This window comes from Antrostomus carolinensis, unplaced genomic scaffold (genome assembly GCF_000700745.2).
Source record: "Antrostomus carolinensis isolate BGI_N321 unplaced genomic scaffold, ASM70074v2 scaffold28951, whole genome shotgun sequence".
Taxonomy (NCBI): Eukaryota; Metazoa; Chordata; class Aves; order Caprimulgiformes; family Caprimulgidae; genus Antrostomus; species Antrostomus carolinensis.
Window position 1 is genome coordinate 13,485 of NW_010296725.1, and position 23,285 is coordinate 36,769.

Genomic DNA, 23,285 nt, shown 5'->3' on the forward strand with positions numbered 1-23,285 from the left:
CAGCAGGGAAGGGAAGTTTGATCCAGCAGTTTGTGCTTGTATAAAGGTTCAGGGAGACACAAACTGTATTTCGGTTACTGAAAGGTCCTCAAGGCTGCTGCCAGGCAGACCTGACACTGGATCCACTGTTCTTCTGGAAGAACAAGCATGAAGAAACTTATTCTCTCCTCATCCTTTTTGTCCTGAGCCAAATGCTTTAGCACTCAGCAAGGCTCAGCGCAGAGCTATGGGAATGGGCTCCACCCAGCTGTAATGCTGCAGAGGAATTGCAGCCTTGCTCGTTTGTATTTCTCATGCAAGAAATGGCAATGAACTGTGGTTGCAAAGAGAGAGAGAGAAAGAAACACAAAACTCTACCTCCTGCACATGTTCATAAAACTAGCCAATCCTCTCCCAAATGAATCTTCTCACTCCCATCTCCACCCTGCTGGAGCTGTCTCCATGGGACACTTCCAAGTAGGGAAGAGGTTGCAGCTCTCTGTTGTTGCCATTTTGGGAATGTTGTTTTATAGATTGGACTTGCTGTGGTTTGGGTGAAATGAAAGAGTTTGGCATAAAATCTCAAGAAGTTGAACACAAACAGGCTCTTTTTCAGGAGCTTTTTCCATGTGTTTTTGTTTTTTTTTTTCCCCCCAAGAGACATTTTATAAATTCTTTTCAAACATAAAGTGATCTAAGGTGGCTTGTTCCCACCCACCTACCAAGTGCCAAAGGCCAGCTGATTACAGGGCACCTCTCACTGCACCTTCTTTATTATGCCTGTGGTAGGTTCAGATCCACATTTGAAGGAAATGAACAATGAAGAATTTCCAAAGGCTGTGACATGTCTGAAGGCACCCACCATTTCTGCACTGCAAGGACTCAGCACCAGCTCCTCCCTCAAGGACCAGCTGCTTTGAAAGCTCTTGCTGTCTGTAGCTATCAGCTGCATCTGCTCAGCGGAAAAACTGAAATGATCCAACAACCTTCATCCTACAAACTGCAGGACTGAGCTAGCTCCCAAATTCCCCGTCTTTATTCAGTCATCCTCAAGAAAAGATGTCAGCAAAGTGAGTGAACCAGCTCCTAAGAGGCACTGACCACTGATATCACCCCCCGTGATGGCAAGAAGGAACGCGTCAAGATGGAGCTGAAACCTCAGTCTTGGGGAACACAGAACTCCTCTGGGGTAGAAGCAGGACTGATGCCCTGGTGGGTGGATTACAGTTTTGGTGATGTTCTGTTTAATAATTGTTCACTGAAATCAATGACTTCACTCTCCAAATAGTCTCCCATGCCAAAGGCAAAACCCTTAATGGAGCTGAGTGCACTGGCTGCTGCAGAGCACTGGGGAAATACACTTTTCAAGAGCATGGCAAAGAATGGATGTCTTAAAGATGCGTTGGGGGCTCCATTTAGGATCCTAACCTCTAATCTGCCCAATTAATCTGATGAAACAGATGTGAAAGAGGAAGAACAGCCAGTCTCCTAGGAACCACAGAGACATTAGAAGGATATACTTGCCAGATGTTGAATGTTTGCTATCTGGAACGCCTCCTCCCTCCCTAACTGGACTTTCTGGCTCCATTTCCATGCACCCTGAACTACACCATGTAGCAACACGCAGTTTGTAAAACACTGCTCAGGCACTCTGTACTCACACGCATTGCAGTGGCCAAAGATGGTTCTGCCAGTCAGAAAAAAAGGTGGCGATTCAGAGACCTTCCAGTTGACAGAGCTGCCGTGTGCTTTGGTCCCTGCACGGTCTGGGAGAAGAACGTGCAGTGTCACTGCTCCGCGTACGCTGCTAGCAGGCTCGTGATGCTGGGAAGGACATTCCTTGAGGAGGTTTCTTTGGAAAAAACCTTCTTGGGGGGCACTCACTGCAGTGCTGGTGCCCTGTGCTCAGCTTTATCCTAACAGCTCTCAACACTATCATGGAAGGGCACTGGGATGAATGAACTTAAGTCAAATTAAGGAAGGAGGGAGGTGAAGGAATGAGAAAATCTGGGACAACATACCCAGCTATGGGATAGATGCCAGGCATAGGGCAGAGTCTCAAAGGATAACCAGAGGAGGACAATTCTGCCTTGACCTTATGGGGATGGTCTGGGTGCAATCACAGACACCACTCCTAAGTTCCCCTTGGGACATTTCAGATCAGTAAAACAGAACACCTGAAGTGAGCTGGACTGTGACATGACAGGATGAAACCCAAGATACTGGAACCTGTTATTTCTTCAACATTCTTCTTTATTTTGCAGGGAACCTAGAACTCCAGCAAGGACTAAACAATCCCAAACACTTCAGTGACACAGGAAATCCTTTTCCAAGACAGAGCAAATAATAACCAGCTTGGAAAAAATTATTTTCTGGGAAAAGGCAAGGGAAATACAAAACAGCACTCTGCTTTAAAAACATAAATGAGATGCCACTCATTTGAAATGCACGGGCTACAGCTGCTTAAGAGGAGTGAGAAATCAGAGTCCCATTCTAGCCCCACACTGTAAGAAGGCATCAAATAAAAATGGTAGGTGGGATACCATTCACTATCATCAAGCTAATCACCCGAGAAACAGCTTCCTTCCTGCTCAACACATCCTTTCACAGCTTTGGAAATTCAATATAAGCAGAACTGTGCTTTGTAGGGATGTAATGCAGTTGGTGGCTTTTGAGAACAGTACCCAATGAGTCTGTGGGATTTGGCTGGACAATGCACTGTTCATTGTGTCGATATACTTATTTGAAACTGGCATTTAATCAAACCTTCCTCTTTCAGGGAGCCCGAGTGCAACCCTTCAGCACAATGCTGTGTCCCATGGCATTCATGAACAGGGCATTCAATAGCCAGGCTGTGACATGTAAGTGCAACGAGGCATCGGTGGCACTCAAGCTGCATTATAATCAACTCAGGAGTGATACAGCACTAAGCTCCCAAACATTACATCTGCACAGTCTCATTTACAACCTACCACTGAGTTGGTGAACGTTAAGAAACATCCTGCAGGACTAAGAGGTGTTTTTCCAAATGGAACTGATGAGAATAGGCTCAGCTAATGATTCTTTGATGTAGGCTTTTATATGGCATCATTGATATAAGTTTTATGGATGCAGTTGCTATAACAACATAATGCACAGTGGTTAAATATAGCAGCTCCTATTTTCCACTCAGTTTGCTCTGCTCTAAGCAAGACGAGGACTATTCTTTTCTATTCTAGCTGGGATGAAATGGATTTGGTAGCTCACTGAAGAAAGAAGTGGTACAGTCCTTCCTCCCCCTCACAAAGACCATTCCTCTCCACCCTAAGCAAGCAAGCAAACAAACCCAGAAGCCCCTCATTTCCTAGTCTACTGGGCAAGAGGGCTTGTTTAAAATCAAAAGGCACCATGACTCATACAAAACTAAACCACCTCGATATTACATGTGACCTCAGTGCAAACACTGTCATTTCAAAGCGCAGGAAAGAGGTTCTCAAATATTCCTGTCACACAGTATTTAGCATGTGTATTACTGGAGTGCCTAACGACTAGCCAAATGCTGATGGGGGAGTCAAGAGACCTTGATGTCACTCAAGACCTGCTCATCCTTCCAGATGCGTGTACAGGACCCGGCCCCTCTTGGCCACAGGGAAAGCTCCTATTTTGGGGGATAAGAGAGAATGATGTTGCCAACTCAAGATGACGGAGAAAGAAGCAGAGCTACAAAGGATTGCTTCCAATTCTCCCTTCTTTGCTACAGTGGGATTTTCTTGATTTTGGGTTGGGTTGTTTTTTTTTTTCCCCGTCTGGAAGCCAGAACTGAAATATTCCCAGAGGAGACTGAAATCAAACAGCAATTTGTGTTCCTCTCCCATCCTGTTTTTTTCTTATTTTTCCTTTGCTGAAGAACAAATCCACCCTCAAACCTTGGCATTTCACAGCTCCTCCCAGATCTGAAGCCTAGACACATAGCAGCAGCTGGACTCCCTGCAAGCTGTCAGGAAGAAGGTTGCTGCAAGGGGAAGGGCACATTTCTCCAGAGTAGTTCCTGCTCCTTTGAACATAACCTCTGTTACAGACACTAGAAAGAATATTTGTGCCCACAGCAGATAATACTGAACATCTGGTCAGCTATGACCATTTCCTGAACTGTTTTGTTCCTTGAAGCTGTTCAGTAATTTGCACCTCCTGAAGCAAGGAACTGTGGGATGGGTCACACAGCCTGTTCCACCCCTGCTCTTGCAGAAAGTAATCTCTTGGGTAGTGGGCACAAATCTGTCTCCACAGATGAGGAGCATCCAAAAGAGCTGAGGATCACTGCACCAGCCCTCTGCTTCATCCTTTCCACTTAAAGCCACAGTGGAGGCAGAACCCTGCAGACCTTGTTTAAAGATAGTTAATAAATACATAACACATGATACCTGGAGGGAAGAGTTCATTTGCCCTTTTCTTGACACGTAGCACTGGGGCCCCCAGGGGCAGCCACCGCTGCTCTGCAAAGCCCCCGCTGGCAGGGAGGGACAGGGAGGGACGTGAGAAGCCTCAGCATATGCTCCCAGCGCTGCCTGTACCAGCCAATATGTGAGAACTCATCAGGGCACTGAAAATCAGGAGTGATACACTCACGCTCTACTTCCTCCATGACACAAACTAAAAAATAATGAGGGCAAGCAAGCCACTAAAAATAAACTTAACCTTTCAGTGGCCACAGCATCACTCCTGCCACATGCAGATGATTGGGCCACCATGCTTATTTCTGCTGATCCAGGACTGGAAGAGAGACAAGACACAAACCAGCCTTAGTTAATGAGAGCTGCTTATGCTCTGGTGTTGCTATCAGCACGTATCTCATCAGCCCAGGACAATGTTCTGCTGTAGGCTCAGGACTGATGCAAAGGTCTGAGTTCAAGGGGCTTGCAGATAATTAATACGTCCTAGTAAGATACTGTGAGATGAGGAGGGGGTTATCATCCCCACTGCACACACAGGAAACCTAAACCACAAAGGTGGGAAAGTGATTTCTGCACAGCCACAAGGTGAGACAACAGTAGAGCTGGGATCAAAATTGAGAGTTTTTCTTCACTTTCTCATCCATAATTCAGCTGCTAGCTTGTTTCCCCTGTATCTCTTCAGGGGGGACACCTAACAACCTGCCCTCCATTCCTATTTGCAGGCCATATGGCAACTGACTGAGCAAACACTGAGGTCCAGGCAGTTGGAAGTTCTCTAGTCCCTCTGTGCCAATGGCAGGAGCGTTGGTCATCAACCTCTGTTCCTCCCTCACTCCTCAAATAAGGTTGCACTGGAAAGCATCTCCCCACTTAGCCCAAACAAACACAGTTTGCTTTAACTCCACCCCTGTTCCTTCTGTTAGGCTATTTCAGAAGTTGCTGGGAAAAGCCATGATCCCATCTTACACTGAATTCCAGCCATCAGATAGCATCAAAGGCTTTCAGCATCTTCCCAGAGGAGCTCAGTAGGTCACAGCACGGGTTCTGTGGCACTGAAGCTTTCTCTAGGCAAGTGAGAAAGGCAAACCACTGCGATGTTGTTACCAAGGAGAGCCAGAGTTATCTGAATTGCATAGATGATTCAGAAAACAAATGGGTGCTAAAAATACAAGATATACTTGCAAAGAGTTCTTCTCATGCCTGGGAAAGGCAGGGGCAGCTCTGGAGGAGATCTCTCTGGGACACAACAAGGTCTGAATGAGCAGAGGGTTAAAATAAAATAGAGTAGCTGTCTTGGCAGCAAGATTTGAGTGATTTTAATAAAAGGGATTTTTGTCTAGCAACCTTCCCACATCATAGCACAGAGACAGAGGTTCTCAGAATGTAAAGAATAAAGCGGTGAAGGAACAATTTGACTTGGGAAGAGTGGTAAATAGCGACAACTCCAGTGAAAGATCAACACCCTTGGGCCAGAGAGGTAAACTGAGGTACCTGGACAGGCTGGGAACAATGATGCAGAACTGCCCAAATTCCAAGTACCACCAGCTCAGGCAACAGCTATTCACACACTCCCCTCAAACGAGAAGTGCAAAGTGATCTGTGGCATATTTTAGTGGGATCAAGGACAGGAAGAGCAAAGAGGGACCAGTGAAAGGGAGACTGGCAAAGCATCAGCAGATGGAATGATAAAGGATGCTGTAGGTCATTTACAGAGCTGTGAGACTTTCCCCAAACACTATCGTGTCCCACACCTGCCACTCAGTTAAGCTAATCAGTGAAGTTGATACTGCTTTTGGCTCTAGCTGCTGGTTTTCTACTTACACACAAACACCACATCCACTCTGTAGCACTACAGTGAGGCATTCAGTGAAGAGTGCAGAAGACTGTACCTTAAAGCAGCGTAAAGAGAAATGTGGTTAGCATGACCACTCACTCCTCCTGCATCAAAGGTTACCACCTGCAATAAAACCACAGAACAATAATCATTTTCAAGAAGGAGACTGTGCAGTTACCAGCTTTGACATCTAACACAGCACTGTCCCAGCCCATTGTATCTAAAGAGTTGTTTTTGTGTTGCACAATGAGGCCTTGTGTGTGAACTCCTGCTACAGAAATACAACTAAACAAACAAGACACCCTGGAACTAGATGACTACACAGTCTAAGGGCTTGAACAACAGAAAGATGACAAATACCATGTTCCCACTGGCAGGATGCACTTGTTACTTATTACTGGGCCAAAAGGTTACTTTCAGAGTGATCTGTTGCAAACTTGTTCCTGACCCAACAGGTCCAGCTCTATGAATCACTCTCTCCTGGATTTGAGAACACAGGAGAATGCCTGAGGATTACAGGGTGAAACTCTAGTTTGCTGTACAGTGAATCAGGCCATACTGCTTTAACAAGAACAACACAGTCGTGTACTACTGTCCTGACTGCAATGAGGCTTCATCACAGGATAACACAGTGATAAAATAATCTGATATGAGAACAAGCCTTTTTAAAGCATCAGCTGACTGCGCTTTTAGTACAAGCAAGTCAGACTTCTCACTGAATGAGAAGATCATATTGTTTATTGCTTCTCTGCAGGGAGAAATGGGAACTTCATAATGCAGAAGTAATGTGTGAACACAGCACTAACAAGTCACTGTCCAAAGCACAGAATACTCTTGGCTCCCTGCCCTCAGACCTACTAATCATGTGTCAGGGGTGAAGCAGCCACCCCAAGGGCTCACTCTGCACAGTACTGTGAAGTGGGTACTTAAAGGCTCCCACTTCCAACCTAGAAGACTAACTGGCAGCACAAAGTGTAGAGCAGACAGGGTATGTGTGCTGCTAGGCTTTCCAGATGGTGACAGTGACAGTCCTTGGACAGTCTAAAGTTAGGTTTCTGCTCTGGGGGAGGCCAGGCAGCAGAGCTTTTCACAGCTCCCTTCTCTATGACCAGGAAGAAATCATAACCTCCCCACATTTCAATGTCTGCTTCCTTGCCAGCTTGTTCTCTCTTCAGGGAAGGAAATGCTACTGCCCTGCTTACTCCCACAGCTCCCTTAGCAAAATCCATTTTATATTCAGGGCCTGAAGTACTGGGTTAAAGATCAAGGGACATCAAAGCCACCTTGCCTGTCCTGCAGCTTGCTACTCCACCCTCCAACAGGAGAGGCCCTCTCAAACAGAGGGGATATTGTGTAAAGAGGGAGAGGAAACACAAAGACAGTGATAAGAAATACTTCAAAACCCACAAACTCCAGACAAGCCCACTCATAAACCCATACACCCAGTACAAGTCCACAGTCAGACCTGCCACTTTGCCCAGTGGCTGTAATAACGCTGCCACCAAGCAGCTGGGTTATTCATTGCTGGTGGGAAGTGGTGGGACCTAATTTGTTTTTTTTTCGGGTATAAAGAAGCATTTTCTGGTCAACTCTTATTTTATAAGGAGAAAAATGATGCCTTTGGCTGCTTTTGCTGTACATCAGCATTACCTGAGAGGCTCTCTGCAGGGATTGCATGGGCTGGCATGGTGCTAAGCCCTCCCTAAGGATATCAGTCTTATGGGAAAGACATTATTAAATTCTGTACAGCTCAGGGAACCAGTGTAGCACCCTGTATTTTACAGATAAGAAAAAACATGCTCTGAAGTCACTCCTACTTAGAGTGGCACTTCCCCAAGATGACAATGTACCCCACTCACTGCAGGCAGAATAAATTCCTATGCAGGTAACAGTGTGAGTCTGCTCAGGGCTGGACTTGCACTAAACCTTTTTATTGATCAGGGAAAGAAGGTTTGTCTCTTTTGCCTAGTCTGTTATTTTCATGCAACCTGTACAAACATAACATTTTAAAACTACTACCCTGCTGTTAAATGTGGTTGAAATTAGCCAATGGGCTCTATAGAGTCTTTTGAAACATGCCTGTGTACACACATACAAATACAATTGCATTATTCTTGTTTCCTTAGGAAACCAAGCTAAAAACCCCAGGCAAGCCAAAGCACACACTCTCCCTTCTGTGGAGGGTAAGAGAGAACAAATCAGAAGACCAAGATAAGAGACTATAGTGAGCAGACTAAATAAGATAATCATTATTTTGACAAAAATGGCTTGGACCAACTGTGGGAGCACGAGGCTGGGTTAGGAAATATTGTTGACGTGGAATTTATCCACTCAGAAACACCTTTAGAGGTTTTTCTGCCCCAGATCTGTTTTGAAATAGGAAGCTGCTGTTCTTAGTGCTGCTGGGCTTATGTAACATCTGAACTAGCTAAAGAGATGGCATGAAGTTAATTTTCAGTTGAAGTATTCTAATTTACTGTTAGGACATTTGCACCTGAATTGCCTGTCTCCTCAAATATACAAATTTTTAAGTAAAATTCCCAAGGTATTGGCACACTGACCTGGCCATGGTGGCATTCACTTTATCTGCAAAGAGACCACCTTTGAAATATTAGCTCTTCACCTTTAGAGATCCTCCCAGCACACAGGCTGGCTCTAACACAGTAGTGATGTCCCAGCTATGGAGTATGCAGCTTCTAGTCTGCTGTCTAAACAGGGACTGATTCCACAACATCACTGTGGTGCTCGTGAGTCAAAGCAGGCAGCAATCACATGAAAATATATTCCTCTGACTTCAGGGATTCAGTTCTTTGATAACAAATCTGAATTTCTTTCTCACATGCTGAGGTTATTTTCACACGGGAGCATTTGCTTCTTGCACACAGTGCAGCTAGCTGGCGTGCTTGCTTTTAACACATAACCTGCACCAGGCTGATGATGAAATCAAGGAAACAATCAGGGCAGCATGAGAAAACCTGAACAGCTTGAAATTGTCTGGGTTAAAAACAGGATTAGCCAGTTCTGGGAGCAAAAGGCTGGGATAGGAAATATATTTGATGTGGAAACTATTGCTCAATGAAATCTTTAGGACAAGAGGGAGTTCCCTCCCCACACCTGTTCTGAAATGGGAGCCGCTGTCATTGGTGTTGCTGGGTTTTCTTCTGTGTGACCTTGGTATTCAGGAAATGGAGCTTTCACTAGTGGAAGACAGAGCAACAGCCAAGACAAACAGGTCCAGAAATCCCTTCCGGAGAGGGGAGAGCACAGAGGAAATTACTAGCAGAAAAGAAAACCCCTGAGAGGTCTGGAGTCCATGCTCCCTCTACACACCATATGCAGTGGAGGAAAAAAGCACTCAAAGCTGTGGGTGTCCCTCACTCTTTCTGGTGTCATCCCGTGCTTCAAACAGAGCACACATCTGCTCAATAGCCTGGTGGGGATAGAAAGGTCTCTTTCCTTTTCAGGAAGGTCCATACCATAAAACACCATAGCAAGCAACACCATTTCTAATGACCTTCCTCCAAGCATCACACTTACAGATGCCCGTGGTATTCAAACTTCCTTTGAGTCTCTTGTGTGTTTGGAAATGTCTCTTGTTGCTACTAAATCAGGGAAGCTAAAGATCAACAAGAACAGACAACTGGATGAAAAGGGAAAAATCTAGTAATGATTAACATCCCAGTGTCCACTGGGTTTGAGCTGCACGTGTGTAAGTCATCACCAGCTCTCAGAATGAAAGGTCCTGGGGGCCTCCCAGTCACGTACTCCAAAGCACACCTGAGACTGCAACATAGGTGAGGAAGGGAGGGAAAGGGATGGCAAAGTCTGTCCCTGCTCTGTTGCCTCCTCTAGCAAACTCCACGTGCTGCACTGCAAATCTGGTGTTCTGCAAAGGTGTTTAAAATCCTCTACAAATACCACACGTTCAAATGCTCCTGAATTTTAGGAGAGTGCAGAGACAAAGATCCAAAACACAAGAGCTGAACTCACCCTCTCAAATATGAACTCCAACTTGAATGTCATTTGTAGAAGGATCTGGCTTTCTAGGCTGATTTGGAGCTGACCCAAGACCATGGGACTCTTCCACAAACAATTGTACTGAAGATGTTTCCATCAATCCCTAGTGCAATGCAGCTTGTAAGGAATGTGGTATTGCCGAACTCTGGTTTTGGCACCACATCTGCCCCAAACACAGCCTGACTGTCACCTCCTAATCCAAGCTCTGCTATCACTGTGTCCAGCAGGTCGAGGGAGGTGATTCTGCCCCCCTACTCCGCTCTTGTAAGGCCCCACCTGGAGTACTGCGTCCAGTTCTGGAGCCCCCATCACAAGAGAGACATGGACCAGTTAGAACAAGTCCAGAGAAGGGCCACCAGGATGATCCGAGGGCTGGAGCACCTCTCCTATGAGGACAGGCTGAAAGAGTTGGGGCTGTTCAGCCTGGAGAAGAGAAGGCTCCGGGGAGATCTTATAGCGGCTTCCAGTACCTGAAGGGGCTACAAGAAAGCTGGGGAGGGACTTTTCATAAGGGCAACTAATGACAAGGGGAAATGGGTTTAAACTGAAAGAGGGGAGGTTTAGATTAGATATTAGGAATAAGTTTTTCACTGTGAGGGTGGTCAGACACTGGAACAGGTTGCCCAAGGAAGTTGTAGATGCCCCCTCCCTGGAAGTGTTTAAGACCAGGCTGGATGAGGCTTTGAGCAACCTGGTCTAGTGGAAGGTGTCCCTGCTGATGACAGGGGGGTTGGAACTGGATGAGCTTTGAGGTCCCTTCCAATCCAAACCATTCTATGATCACCAAGCCTGAGATCCTAAAGAGTAGGATTTCATAACCTAGAGCCTACCTGGGGCTCACACAATACTATGTAACTTATTTTTCACTCTCAAAATACTTTCTAATCTGGATCAAAACAGACTAGCCTTGGCTGCCAGCAACACTGGTTTTGCTTATAAATCCAGCAGGCAGGAAATAATTTCCAAAGTCTGTAAATTAGTTTTGGCTTTGAGTACACCACCCCTTAATTTCTGTGTCTGCACTATTTAATGTAGAGCTTGGATGAAATATGTCCCTGTAGCTCTCAAATAGATTGAGTTACTCATGGACTTCCAGGGCAATTGAGGAAATGAGTAATGATGCAATGGAACAAAACTACACGTAACATGGTGTGACTCCTTGCCTTGCAATCTTTCCTTTCAGACACTCTGGAATTGCAGCCTGCTTCTCCACTGCCAGATGACAGGTATGTTCTGTAAATAAAAGATACCATTGTCTATGCTTTAACTATGGGGAGAACTGGGGAAAGTTTTCCCACTGGGATAGCTAAAACAATACATGTCTTCCAATCATGTTAACTCCATTGAGTTAGCTTGTTGTGTTTGAAACCCTGTTAGCTTATCTTTTGACAAGGCTCTTTTAACATGTTCAGCCAATTCTATCCATTTCAACATTACTGAGAAATAGATTCAGTTTATAAGGCAAGGCCATTGTCTGAGGACAGCAGAGATGCTCTAAGAGTGGCTAACAGATCGCAAGCTTTGAAGTTTTAAAATGCAGAATGTTGGACAACAGTAATCAGGCACTTCCCTTGTTGTTAAACTAGGTCTCCAGGTATTATAGCAAACATCTGAGACCTGTGTGATTACTTGGGACACTTAAAATACTGGAAGTTTACAGAGCAGTTCATTCCCACTACCCTTGAGCAGCTGCTTCAGTGGCCTTTGGTACTGCTGGCACGTTCTGACGCAGTCATTTGTCCTCACTGCTGCTCAGGGAAGGGCTGAGGGGAAGGCAGTGGGCCTTGCCACAGTGTTCCTGGTTACCACAGCTACACCCCACACCCAGAGCACAGCAGGGAGAGTACCAGGGATTGCCTGTTTCTTCCTTTGAAAACACCACACTTGGTTTTTTTCACCTCATGCTATGTTAGTGGCAGACTCCTGCCTCGCCCAGCACAAACAGCTGGAGATTAATTTCCTCCGAGGCAAAGATCTAACCCTTTCTAACAGTCTAGAAGAAGTTCTAGTGTTTTCAGAATTTCTACTGGGACTCTGGTGCACTTGTCATAGTGCCCACGAGAGTCACAAACATGCAATATAAATCCTCTTGTGTTAAGAGCTTTCAGATTAGATTAAAACCTATCTAATCATAGGGCCAAAAGACACAAAAGGAGTCCAGGAAAACTGCATTTGTCTCTGTGCACAACAATGAATTTCATGGAAAATTAACCTCAGAATCAATGTCAAGTTGGATGTGTGATGCTGGTTTTTATGCTCATGGGGCTTTCGTGCTACAGGAGATGGGGTTTCTTGTTTTGTGAATTGCTGAAAGGTTTGAAGAGTTTTCTGATTTTGCTGCTAATCAGTGTGAGACAGTGACGTGTCTGATCACAGCAAGGTTCAACAGAAAAGAACACAACACAACCTTTTCCATGCTTAGGCCCTTATTCTTGTTCTATGGGGAAAAAGAAACACCAAACTATACTAGTGCTAGGAAATCTCCCGTGGTTTAATATTCTTCAATCCTGACCTCTAACCCTTCTAATCTAGCTCTCTAGCACATGCCTGCCAACACACTTCAAATCTAAGCCTAAATATAAGCTGAAATCCCAGACAGGCTCTCTTAATCAATGAAATCCACCAACAGGGGCAAAATGGTTGCTTGAAAATGTAGAAAACACTTGATGAGTTAGTAAAGCAAAATTCCTCCACTGTTCATTTCTCACTGGGAAGCAAAGAAAGATCTCCAGAGAGAACATCCAAACCACACCATAGTCCCTTTCCTTATTTTTCAGTAGAGCAATTCTACTTGTTCTGAACTTCTAGCAGCTGTTTGAAGTGTTTGAAAGAAGCTTTTACTTCAGTGAAAGTTGATGGCACTACAAGGCAAAAGAGGCTTCATAAGATCTAGTTAGAGAAATGGATAAAGGTTATAAAGGAAATATTTCAAAACAAGTAAGTATACTCTCTCTTTCTCTCCTAGGCTATTTCAGAGATTCCAAAAGCAAAAGCCTAACTTCAAAGATTTCAAAGAAAGCTTTCAGAAGGAAGGAAAAAGCCTGTAACATTAGCTCAGCACTAATGTGGAGGTTGCCTATGCTGGAGGCAGTTTCACATTACCAGGTTGATGTTATTGGCTTCTATATGCTTTAGCACGAAGGTGGCGAGGAGCTGCGTGTCCCATTCTGCAGCAGGATTATCTGGAAGATCCCTGAAAATGAGAAATGCATAGTCACTTCACTGCTGAGAACTTTATAAAGACCATGCTAGAGAAGAGAGATCCTCTTATGAGAGAATTAAATCAAGATAAATTTATTTACTACAAAACCACTGAACCTTTAAGAGTCTTACAAGCTTCTATATTGGAGGGTTGAAAGGGAAACAGCAGTTCCAGCACCCTCCTCATAGATTTGCCAAGGTCTCCCTTTCTCTTTACCATTAAGGAAGACTTTCTGATTGCTTCACTTTAAGCAATACCTATTTTGTTCCATGATTCTTGTTCTCTGTTCATCCCAATCAAATATATTTCTCTCTTTATTTAAAACCTCTTTTAAAACACATTTTCCTGAAAGACTTTCCAATCATAATCTACTGGCGAATTACACAATGAAAAGCAACAAGCAAACTCCTACTGTCATTTATACAGGAATAACCCATCAACCTCAAGCAGGGGACAACAGGACCATAATTATATTGCATGGATTTGACAGCAGCTCTTCATCTGTTCATTTTATGCTTTGCATACCAACTAGGTATGGAAAGCATACTGTGACTGAATACTCTGCCTGGGTATTTCAGATTGAAGGCTCCTAGGGGCAGTGACCACGAGCCAAATGCAAAATAACACCAGGCAGCCAACAGAATGATTCCATAATTACACAATTGAGAGCTGAATTTGACCCCCGAGTCATTATATTTGAATAATGCCAAGAAAACATTGCAAAGTTAAAAAGGTTATTAGTAACAACAGGATAACACACAGCTGCTGAAGACCAACAATGACATGTTAAACTGGTCTTTTCCTCAGACCTTTTCTGTCTTCTGATAGTCTGATAATTGCTGTGAGGTGGTTTAGCAGCAAAGTGACTACACAGCCTTCTCACACAGACACACGGGTTTGGATCTGAACTGATCCAGCTGTTTGCTGCAGAGAGCAGGAGCACCACTTCCCAACGGTCCTCACGCCTTGCTGACTCCCCAGACAGCAAGGATGATAACATCTGCAACAAAACAAGGGGAAAACGTCTCCTTGGCAGGTTCCAAAGTAAAGCTCAGCCCAGGTCTTCATGAGAGGTCTTCTGGCCACAGACTGTCCCACTGCTGTTAGCAGCAGTAGTAGTAGAAGGAAGAGCCTAAAGCACAAACTACTATTAGCATTTTACCCGTTGTGTTACACACTCCTGTTCAGCACAGGCTGAAATAACGCGCTGTTAAAAACCCCAGCAACGAGGGGAGGCACTTCTGCATCAGTGTGCACGCCCTGGCTGTGGTCCCTGTAGCACTATAAACAGCAGCAGAAATTCCTGTTGTTTGCAATTCCCTCCTGTATAGCCAGCATCTTTGCCTGATGGATACAAGACATTTGAATTTAATCATAGGAAAGACTCTTTGGTACATCTGGTGGCTGTCTCATCCCCTTAACAAACCTGCATCTCATCTGCTCAAGACAAAAACTTTCACATCTCATGTTTGAAGAGGAAGTGGCCCTGTTGACCCCAAAGGTATTACAAGTCCCACCACATCACAGCAAGCTTTAAATCAAGCACTTTTAAAAAATATGCTTCAACTAAAACATCCCAAGCAACATTCACACTGAGCAGAGTCTACCTGCAAGTCTAACAGAGCTTCAGTTGTCCAAATGGTACCTTTGAGGTTATGTCAAAGCTTAACCTGGTAATATTGAAGGAGTAAATCAGTCTAAAAGAGATTCTTCACTGGCCACTTATAATGCAAATATCATTCCCTGTTTTGGACAGGGGTTAAATGGAGCTGTGGAGGAAGTGAAGAGTCCCATTAAAACAGGAGGGGTGCTCTGACTGTGAGAGGTCAGGGGGAAAAAAAAAAGTAGGGCTTGGAATTTATGATGTCCAGGAGGCAGTCACCGCACTCAGCTTTATTGGGTTGTCTCCAAAAAGGCTGCCGGATAGTGGAGCAGGTTTTAACTAGTTCAGACAGATAAAGATCACCCTCATTCCATGGAAATGAACAGCTGGAGGCAACGGTTTAGAATCCCTGGAAACAAAACAATCTAAAGGCATGAACAAATTAACTCCATGAGCACTGAACTGATTAAACAGGGATATTCTGCAAAAAATCCTGCTTCTATCTACTTACTGCTACTCATGGAGAGACCACTCACTCCCAGTAAGAAAAAGGAATTATTTTTCTTGCATAATATCATTTATCAGGCACCAAAGACAGAGAAGCTGATCTTGCCAAACAAGACACACATGTAGGTAAGAATATTCCTAACTCATTAATAGCCACAATGGCCCACTGAAGCATTCTTATCTCATTTCACAAACATGAAAAGTGACACACAGGTTACATGACATGCCCAAAGTCACTCAGAGAAGTCACTATCTCAATCTAGATAACTTTTTTTTGGGTAAGAGTTTGTATAATACTTTGTAAATTCAAAAGTTTAAAGAGTTACTATGATGGTAGGAACCCCACTGAAAGCATAAGATCAGTAACTTTCTGCCTGTGCTCTGGATCTCAATCATTTGGCCCAGGTAAGGGTGAAAAGATGACGAAGAAAACCAAGCTCATACACACCATATAGAGTGCACACAAGACATTCTTACAGGAGGTCTCTACATGCCCCAGGAACTCTGCAGAGACATACCAACTTCAAAAACTGCTGAGGTTCACTAAATCATCTATTCAGTACAAAATATTTCTCCCAGTATCATAAATCAGTGCTCACCAGAGCTGAAAAGTCCACTGACTTGCTGTGCTATTGAAGTAAGTTCCATTCATTGTGTTTTTAATTTCAGGACTCAGTATCAGAAACATTCAGCATTTAACTGGTTAACTCCACGCTGCCTTTCTGGCTAAGGCTGATAATGCCTCTGAGCTCAAGGTCGAAGGGCTGAGATAAAGGACTATAAAGGAGTGAAAATTAGCACATTCCCTGGAGCAGACTGGAGCTTGTCCCAGGAGACACGGTTCCCCAGCCTGCCCTCCCTGTCCTCTGCCCCAGAGAGCTCCTTGTTGCTGCTGTCACTCACTGCCACGGATCAAGATATAAATCCTGAGCTGGAGGGGCCTCCCAGGTCACACTGGAGGGTGCTGGTGAAAGGGTAGAGGGGTTTGGTCACTGGGCCCCATTTCCAGTCTGGAAGCAATGTTTATGGGCATTCCTCATGACTGCTACTGAATGCAGGTGCCTGCTTGGATGTGGCCCTTGTTGACCAGGGAAAAGTTGGGAGATGCACAGAAGAAGCAAACCCAGTATTTTTAATGAGATAAGGCTCCAGAAATGCTGTTTTCACAGTTATTTTCAGTGAAAGCCACGCTGTGCACTGTACAGGGAATTTACAGCTGCGCCAAGGGATCTACAGGGAGAGAGAAATGGAGAATTATGGTGCTGTGGTTGCTGCAGGACAGAGTAGTGTCTGTCTCCAATCACTGATGTCAGCAGGACCAGTCATGGGAAACATTGTGTTTTGAAAACAAAACCCTGTACTTTCCTATTTATCCATCCACTGTTGGTAGTGAGAACTGGACAGGAGCCCTGGTTTTCTCCTTCTGACCTCAGCTGAGCAGGCAGAGCAGACACTGCCATGTGCAGTTCCCCTTCCCAAAGTTTGCAGAGGAAGGATATGGTGGATGTCCTGGGTATCTTGGCCCAGACACCAGAGAGCTACAAGGGGGCCATGGTGTATCACATCAGCATGCTAAACCAACCTCGTGCAGATCTTGCCCAGTAGTCTTACAGCTGGCTGAATGAAAGAAAGGTTAAAAATCACTGCCTGATGCCAGCTCCTCTCCAGGCCTCCTCCTCTTGCCTGCTGTGGAGTGTGGCTCCTCTGACGCCTCAGCCTTGGCCACTGAATCACTGTGCATGTTGCCAGTAACGCTGTCCCTGCCAGTAGCCTGGACAATTTTGTAGGGTCATCTTTCTAGGAATGTTTGGGCTCAAGATGGCTGGATTTCTGTCATTTGAAAGGTCTCCTTTGGCCAAGATAGAAATTTTAAAGCCTTCATAGATATATATTGCCAAGTTACACCCTGCTTACATGATATACTGCTCAACCTCTGTCCAATTTTCCACTGCTCATCTTCCACAACAGCAGTGTATTTACACATACAATCTTCTTTCAAAGCCTCCCATGGAATTTATTCTGCTCACAAACTAAGCTCTCATGACTGCTCTAAAGGTTAAGTTAAACTAAACAGAGAGTCTATGCAATGCCCACGTGGCTTAACAAACAGCAAATAGGCTGTCCTATATGGGACACGGGCAGTTGGAATAACCTTGAGGTCTGTCCCTCCTGAAATCTATTGAATCAGGCCATCTTCAGGCCCGTGGGTGTGTTATGAAGCACTGTGTGACAGTTGTCCTCGTGGGGACTGGCCAGCACCCTCTCTGCCTTGACACGAAGCCTTTAGAAGTGGCAACAGAGTTCCTTCTTGAAGATGCTTAGGTCTCCATTAATAGATTCTGAGACACCAGAGCAAAACTTCCAAGGTACTAACGTGATTTTCCATTCCACTACACAACAAAAGGGTCAAGATGAAAGAGCTTTCCCATTCCTTATTGCCTTTTTATCCTGCAGCCTGACCTTAATCAGTCCAAGGCTAGAGACCAGGAAACATTTCTGCATAATTTCTCCTCCTTATCCCTCGTCTCCCCAGTGAATGATTTTACATTAAATCAGCACAAAGGTCGGGAGATTGATGGTGAATTACATAGGAAACAGGTGAACTGCAGCGCACGAGGTTCCCAGCTGAGAACAATGACCACAATGTGTTTGTTGGAACAAAAGATGCCCTTTGTATAAAGTTAACTGTATGAAATGAACATCTGGGTAACTGAAACTGGATCAAAAAGCAAAAGATCCTACAGAACAAAATGACGTGAGTGCACAATTAGTGAAAAAGCCATGTGATGACTAGAGGCAACCAGTGACCTTTATATCATAGCATCAAAGTAATTGAAAAAACTGTGTAAACAGAAATTATTTCATGCTCTCTAAAGCAGAGCAGAGAATTTTGATTTTTGAGATTATGCTAAGATAAGTTAAGACAGGCTAGCCCTCGATCTTGAAGCAGAGCCTCTAAATCCTGACATTAATAACTATTTATAAATTTCTCTTCCTATAATGGCCAATTACAGACAGGAGGGAAATACTGCTGTCAGGCTGCGTGTACATCTCCAATTCAACTGAAAAAAGCCCACTTAGAAAATCATCAGCATCTTGCAGCATCATGTTATACAGAGAACAGATGCTGGGTGCTTACTGGAACGTAACAATCTACAATTTAGGGGAGAAATGGACTAAACCAGGATGCTAACTGTCAAATGAAAAGCCACCTACGACAGGGAAGCTCAAGCTGAAATTTTTACAGCAGCAGCTTCCTCCCTTCTCCTCATAGTAAAGAAACCCAAATTATTCTGAGGTTTGTATTTCAAGACTGGAAAGAAGAATCCTATGTTTTGGTGTAGGTAGAGGTTAAAGGAAGTGATGGAAATGTCAACAACTGGAATATTAACAATAAAATACACTTCAAATATTTCACAAAAGAAAAAAAAAAGCAGAATGGACATAATCCTTTTCTCCCACCCTTAACTTTTGTCATGTGAAAGTTTGGACCTACTTTATAGAAATTTCAAAGGTAAATTAAGTAAGTTTAGATGGCAGGTAAGTGCTTATGTCACTAATGTGGCCATACCAGGCAGAAGTCCCACGTAAAGGGAAAGAACACAGAGAGCACTCCGTCCTGCTTGCTCAGAAGTCCAGGCAAGCTGTGCAGGCTTCTCCACTGAGCTACATAAAACCACAGCGCACCGCTGCCAGATCACATTCCAAATACCTCTGTAACTCCCCAAAGGTAAATGGTAATTACATCTCTAGGGAACAAACTTTTTGACTTGAGCATGATCATGTCTTTCTGTTTGAGACATAAGCATCCTTTGGGTTTAAATTCAAAGGAATTATTAGAGAACACAGGACTGCTTGTTTGCAAAGGCCTATCCAAATGTCCCTGTGCTCATTTATTTTTTTTAATGAATTATTGATGATTTCTCAGCAGAGTTTAATGTCTATTCACAGAGATGACACAATTGCTTATCATAATTTGAAATCTGGTATTCATTTGACGTCTGTGCCTCCGCGCCTTGTTGATAAATTACAGCACAAAGCTCTGTAGGAACAAGTTCATATTCAATGTCTTTAAAGAAAAACAATTGATGGTGCCTTTCAAGAAGAGAAATGCATAGAAACTACAGTGGCTAAAGCTGGGTTTAAAAAGATAATTCTAAAAACTAGTTTGGAGAGGGCATCAGGCCCTGCTGTGTAAGATAGGAAACAAAATTCAGCTCAATTAATTCTGAATTTATTGCTGATTTAGTCACAGCTTTCCGATCTTCCACTCTTCATGTCTGTGAAATGGAAATAATTACATGTTCACACCTATGTGAAGAAGTTTGAGATCCTTCTAAGAAAGGTGTTTTCTCTGTTCTTTGATTTTTACATCAAAATCTAAAACAAATGCTTTGTCAAACCTGGGTATGGGGAACCCCCCAAACCTGTCCTTTACTCCCTGCATTGTCTTCCTACAGAGTATGGAATCAAGTTCAATGTCTTATTTCTGACTTGAATGTCTGGTCCAAAATATATGTAAGACTGCATAAAGCTCCACAGTGATGAACACGGTGAACAGAGCTGCCCATACAGAGCAGAGGAACTCTGCAACAAGGAAAACATTTTCTCAAGCAGTTTAGGCTTCCTTAGGGGCTGGTGCCAAACAGTGAATGGATTCCCAAATCAAGTGTCATCACAAACTGCTTTGCTTTCAGCTGCAAATATCAGGGATACTCCTTGGATCATATCCCTTCCAGCAGAAACACAGCAATATTTAAAGTTAAAAATTCCCCAGGCTCTCCAGAGCACATAAGAAAGCTGAGACATCTGGGACAAATGTTATCCTAACAATGGAGACCCTGTCTGCCAAACCATATGGTTTGGGTGTGTCACCCACTGGGCACCTTGCTTTGGTCACATCATGGTAAGGTGTTACCATGCAATACTGCAGCTAAGGAGCATGACTTCTGGTAGGGTCACAATGGTGGGGAACAGTATTTCCAGCACATGTCTACAACATGTCTGATCTTTGGTCTCATGAAGCAAATCACATCTGTGGCTGACATGCACTTAGCACACAGCACTGCCCCAGCCCTGTGCTATAGACATACGACCTGCAAGAGGAGAAACAAGACCTGGGAGCCTCACATGCAAGTGTCACGTTCCACGTGTGATATTCATGTTCTTACTGTGCTGCTGGAACATGTTCAGGAACTAGAGTGGAGAACACGTCAGAATCTGTGCAGTCATCACCACTGATTGATCAGCCACGCCAGGCGATGAGCACTGAATACCCTGCTGCCATGAACAGCTCTGGATTCAGTTGCCAGAGGAAGGAGGGGCCTCTAGTTCATTCACTCCAACCTGCGCCGAGAAGCCCTAACTCCAGTTTAAGCAGATGTTTGCAGTGGGTTGTTTGCAAGAACCGTGCAGTGCCATGGGGTGCATCAGGATTCCTGGAGAGACTGGCAGGAGCAAAACAATTAAGTTAAAGTCCCTAAAGAGAAATCTTTAAAAACCACAGCAATTCCACATCCCCCCTTACCCTTCACCCTTGAGTTGGGTGCTGTGTTTTACGCTATATTCCCAACTTCCATTCGTATCTGAGTTCCCTTCATTCTGCACATCCACTACATGCCAAGCCAAGGCCAGTTTCAGCCCTTTGTCCCTTACAGCCACCATGTGACCAGAATACACTACGTGCCTGTGGACTGACGGGGCGTACAGATCCCACATCAGTGACACATTTTCAGCCAGCCACCATTTAGCCTGTTTCCAGCACAACCAGCAGTTTCCAGCACTAGATACTGCCAGCAGTGACTTGCCAAGCTCTGGGCAAGAAACCTCCTTTTCATTTTATAGAAGCTGGACTTCTGTGTGATCTGTTGGGGGCCATTAGCAGAGTTCACTGAAAACATCAGCCAGAGGCCAGACTTAGTAGTCTCAGGAGATTTGGGGTTGCCATGCTGAGTTGAGTCAGCAGTTCCTCCTCTGGCCCACTGAAATGTGGTTTGGGCAGCAGACAACAGTGCAGTGTGAAATAAAGTCAGTTCCACTCGCATCTCAGAGGTATGCAGGAAAGGAGACCATTAAAGTCCCTACGGTTGGACCTGTTGGTATTAGGGGTCTTTTTTCAACCTTAATGATTCTGTTCTATGATTCTACCTAGTTCAGGAAAGCGAGAATTCACCAACCTTCTTCTGAGTCTCTGTTGGCAAAGTGCATTTCTGGCATTTGTCCCACATCACTGACAAATAACAGATCTATTAGCAACATCTGGCAATCTCATCTGTAGACTAATAAGAGAAACATCTTCAAACATGCAGCTGTCTGGGATCTTGGAGCACAACTGCTGGGCAAAGGTATATCTGTAGCAGCACTTCAGTTCACACCTTCCTAAGGTGAAGATGATGTTTGATGGAAATGCTCAGTGGAAAGCTTGACCAGTGCAGACTATAACAGTGGGTGGCCTTTGGGAATTCTGCTCCACATTCCCAGAACAATCTGCTCTTGTCTGTGTCAGCTCCCAGAGGAGGGATGAACTGATCTGAAACCAAAAAAAGTGGACTCACCTCTACTAACACCTAGCTTCTCCTTGGGCTCAATTACTTATCACTTCAGCATGCTTCTGGCCACTCTGGTATTTCTGACAATAACAGGGTAAGAACACAGACCACATTTCTCCAAAAGCACCATCTGTACTATAAGAAATTAGCACCATCAGGCCTATATGAAATGATTGGGCAGTTCCCAGAATGGCTCACAGCACTGCTCACTTCCTCATTATTATTACTGGCTTTGCCATCCTGCCTAGGAATTCATCTGGGGCCTGTCAGGCTAAGTTGTCCTGAGTGAGAACAAAAAGCCCAGCAATCCCACCATCAAAATTTATGTTTTAAATTTGAAAAGCAAAACCAGGGCTCTGAGGAGCAGACCACAGGACTTAACTCCTCCCTTACTAATTTCTTTTGTTTTGTAAAATGCTTTGGAAAAAAAAAAACAAAACCAAAAACAGCACAGGAGGGCAGAGCTCAGGACAGGGTATATTAACCCATGCACCAAGAAGCCAAGTCCAACTAACATGAGTCCTGGCACCACTGGTTCGAGAATATCCAACTTCCAGTTTCAAATCTCTGGGCAGGAGGTCTCACTGTCCTGTCAGAAGAACAGTAAGTGGACAGGTGGAAGGGAAATGCATCCTAACATGCCCAGAACTCCACAGTGGAAAGGGTACAAACCCGAGGGAAAGGACAGAAAGTCTCTCATAGCAGCCAGCAAAATCCTTCAGAGGTGAATGACTGAAATATCACAACCTGTATATGCCAAATAAATCTCCTGCCACTTCATCACAACCTTAATGTTAAATGTTTGTTCTTGGATTGATAAATACACCGTACTGTGTAGGCAAAACCTGCAGTTCTGATTCTGGCCCAGGTATGTCACATAGAACTTTGGCACTATCTTAATGGCATGGGCCAGACCCTCGAAGAGAAAGGGAGCCAAATGTATAATCACTCCTACCAAAGACCTTGGTCTACTCCACGTAACAAACTGCAGTCAAACCTCAGGAGAAAGCTTGCAGCCAAATCAATCCCTCAGCCATTTTAATTAATCATCTAGGAAGAGAAAGCACAGTATAGTCACTCCATGGACATTTCTTTCTCATGCCAAAACTTACGTAAATACAGATGCAACTTCAGCAGAGATTTCAAGGGGATTATGGCCTGATTC

The 23,285-nt window shown here is 44.3% G+C and overlaps 1 protein-coding gene across 1 annotated transcript in view; it reads right to left on the minus strand.

Moving 5' to 3' along the window:
- Positions 1–23,285, minus strand: part of PIGL (phosphatidylinositol glycan anchor biosynthesis class L) — a gene marked incomplete at its 5' end in the record, with an annotated part of 56,511 nt that overhangs the window by 8,615 nt on the left and 24,611 nt on the right. The window contains 2 exons of the mRNA XM_010178385.1: positions 6,299–6,366; positions 13,363–13,453. Coding sequence (XP_010176687.1) covers positions 6,299–6,366; positions 13,363–13,453 — 159 coding nt within the window. The remainder of the gene's footprint in view (positions 1–6,298; positions 6,367–13,362; positions 13,454–23,285) is intronic.